Source organism: Otolemur garnettii, unplaced genomic scaffold (assembly GCF_000181295.1).
Source record: "Otolemur garnettii isolate 467f Iridium unplaced genomic scaffold, OtoGar3 scaffold00128, whole genome shotgun sequence".
Classification (NCBI taxonomy): Eukaryota; Metazoa; Chordata; class Mammalia; order Primates; family Galagidae; genus Otolemur; species Otolemur garnettii.
The window spans coordinates 4,527,109-4,528,960 of record NW_003852523.1 but is presented as its reverse complement, the minus strand read 5'-3'; the positions used below and the strand labels follow the sequence as shown (position 1 = coordinate 4,528,960).

The window sequence follows — 1,852 nt, the reverse complement described above, 5'->3', positions numbered from 1 at the left end:
GGGACACCTGCACATGTGCTTCAGGTGGAAAATTACATGGGGCAATCAAAGGTCACATATTCTATATGAGTGTGGGCATAATCTGTTTTATAAATTGTGGCAAAAATGGAAATGTTGAGAGGATGTGCCCAGTGACAATATAAGGTGTTGTTTTGAAAAGAGCTTAAGAACAGGAATTGATGAGAACACCAATCTGAGAAAGGCACCCACAGGAGGGCAGCACAGGTGTCAGCTGAGCATGTAAGCACCAGTCACATGGCTCTGGGTAGCGCCTACCGAGGCTGCCAACCCTCACACCCCACACAGTGCTGGCCTCTTTATTGCGAAGTTCACCTCATGAAGACCTGGTTCTGTCCAAAGCATTGGCAGGGAGCTCAAGGAGCAGCACTATCAGGCCTGAGTGTCCTACTGGGCTGCCATGTGATTCATGCAATAAGAAGAGCAACTCCAAGACCTCAGGTGGTGAGTTCTGTGTGACGTCACAGGGAAGTGTGCTGAGCTGAGCTGCAACGATCAATACCCACTTCCACTATCATTTAGAAAAATGATGTCTTTGTTGTAATTTCCCCCACTAACCTCTCCCAGCTTCTGTGGCAACATTTAAACCTTATTTAAACACACTGCTCTCTGGGACTGAAGATAAAATAAAAGACAGAAGCATGTCCCTTGAATTCTTCATAAAGAACAACTCTGAGAGAGGAAAAAGCTGGTGGACCTGAGGTTCTCCATCCTCTTGGCCCCAGAGAACACAGTGTGGGGAGGGGGAAAGGCCCCAAGCCAGTTCTGCTTATACCAGCCCCAGGTACTCAAGCTTACCAGACACACGTGAACCCTTCCCCGCAAAATGCAGAGAGACTCCTCTGTTTCTGAAGGGAAACATTTCTGTATTTAAATGACTAGGTATTTAAGTCAATCCCAAAGGTCATCCTCTGTTTGCACAGATGAAAATTCACAGCAGTATTCTGAGAACCAGCTGTGACACAACTTCTCGTGAAGCCAGGCAGCTGCACGAGACACACAGCCAGAGGCATGTTCCAGAAATCACAAACGATGGAGTGAAAAACCTCAGCACGTGGCTATCGGGGAAATGCCCATGGTCAGTACTGATACCCACCGCAGAGAATGCGCCAAACATTAAAAACATGACACTATTGGGAGCACACATCACATAAGAAAATCACACTTCCCGAACTGGTCTCATTAATAAGTTTACAAAAACACCAACATTTTAACGGAAAATTAGCTATTTGCTACACACGATGGGCCTAAATCTTACTCATGTTTTCTTCATCTTCTAAATCCATGGCAAAAGACTTTTGAGGGTTTCTTGACTGGCGAAGACTGTTTCTGTCTGAAAGACAGCAAGAAAACAGCATTTAGAGTCCCCACAGCACAGCATCATGAGGTAAGCCTACCCTGGGGAGACGATTACCACAGCGTTCTTGATGGAAGGAGAAATCGCAAAATGACAATTTAGGTCTCATCAGGGAAGCTCCATCACCACTGGGGACAGAACCCTCCTCACTGGCAGGTTCTGGAGCAGCAAAGGACTCCTGATGGGGACTCTCCTGTGTGAGATACGAGGTGGACAGCACAGAAGAGGAACTCTTAGGGGCATTCCCGGAGGGTGGGCTTGATGCTGGGGGTTGGAAGGCCACGAGGAGCTCTCCTCAGTAACAGAAGTGGTGACATCTGTGCCTCGGAAAGCCATCTCCTGTAGATTCACCACAACAGATGGCAGGGGGACGCACGCAGGGCTCTCACCTGCCTGCCCTCTGATCTTGGCTCTGGCCAGACTCTGGGTTTGGGTGGTAAAATAAAGCCACATACCAAGAACCAGCACCTTCAGCAT

At 47.9% G+C, this 1,852-nt stretch overlaps 1 protein-coding gene across 3 annotated transcripts in view; it reads right to left on the bottom strand.

Moving 5' to 3' along the window:
• The window catches only part of ADARB1 (adenosine deaminase, RNA specific B1), a 136,676-nt gene that overhangs the window by 48,838 nt on the left and 85,986 nt on the right, over positions 1-1,852 (bottom strand). For all 3 annotated transcript variants that reach the window (XM_023518113.1, XM_023518114.1, XM_012810339.2), the window contains one exon: positions 1,277-1,351. In XM_023518113.1, coding sequence (XP_023373881.1) covers positions 1,277-1,304 — 28 coding nt within the window. In that variant the 5' untranslated portion in view covers positions 1,305-1,351. The remainder of the gene's footprint in view (positions 1-1,276; positions 1,352-1,852) is intronic.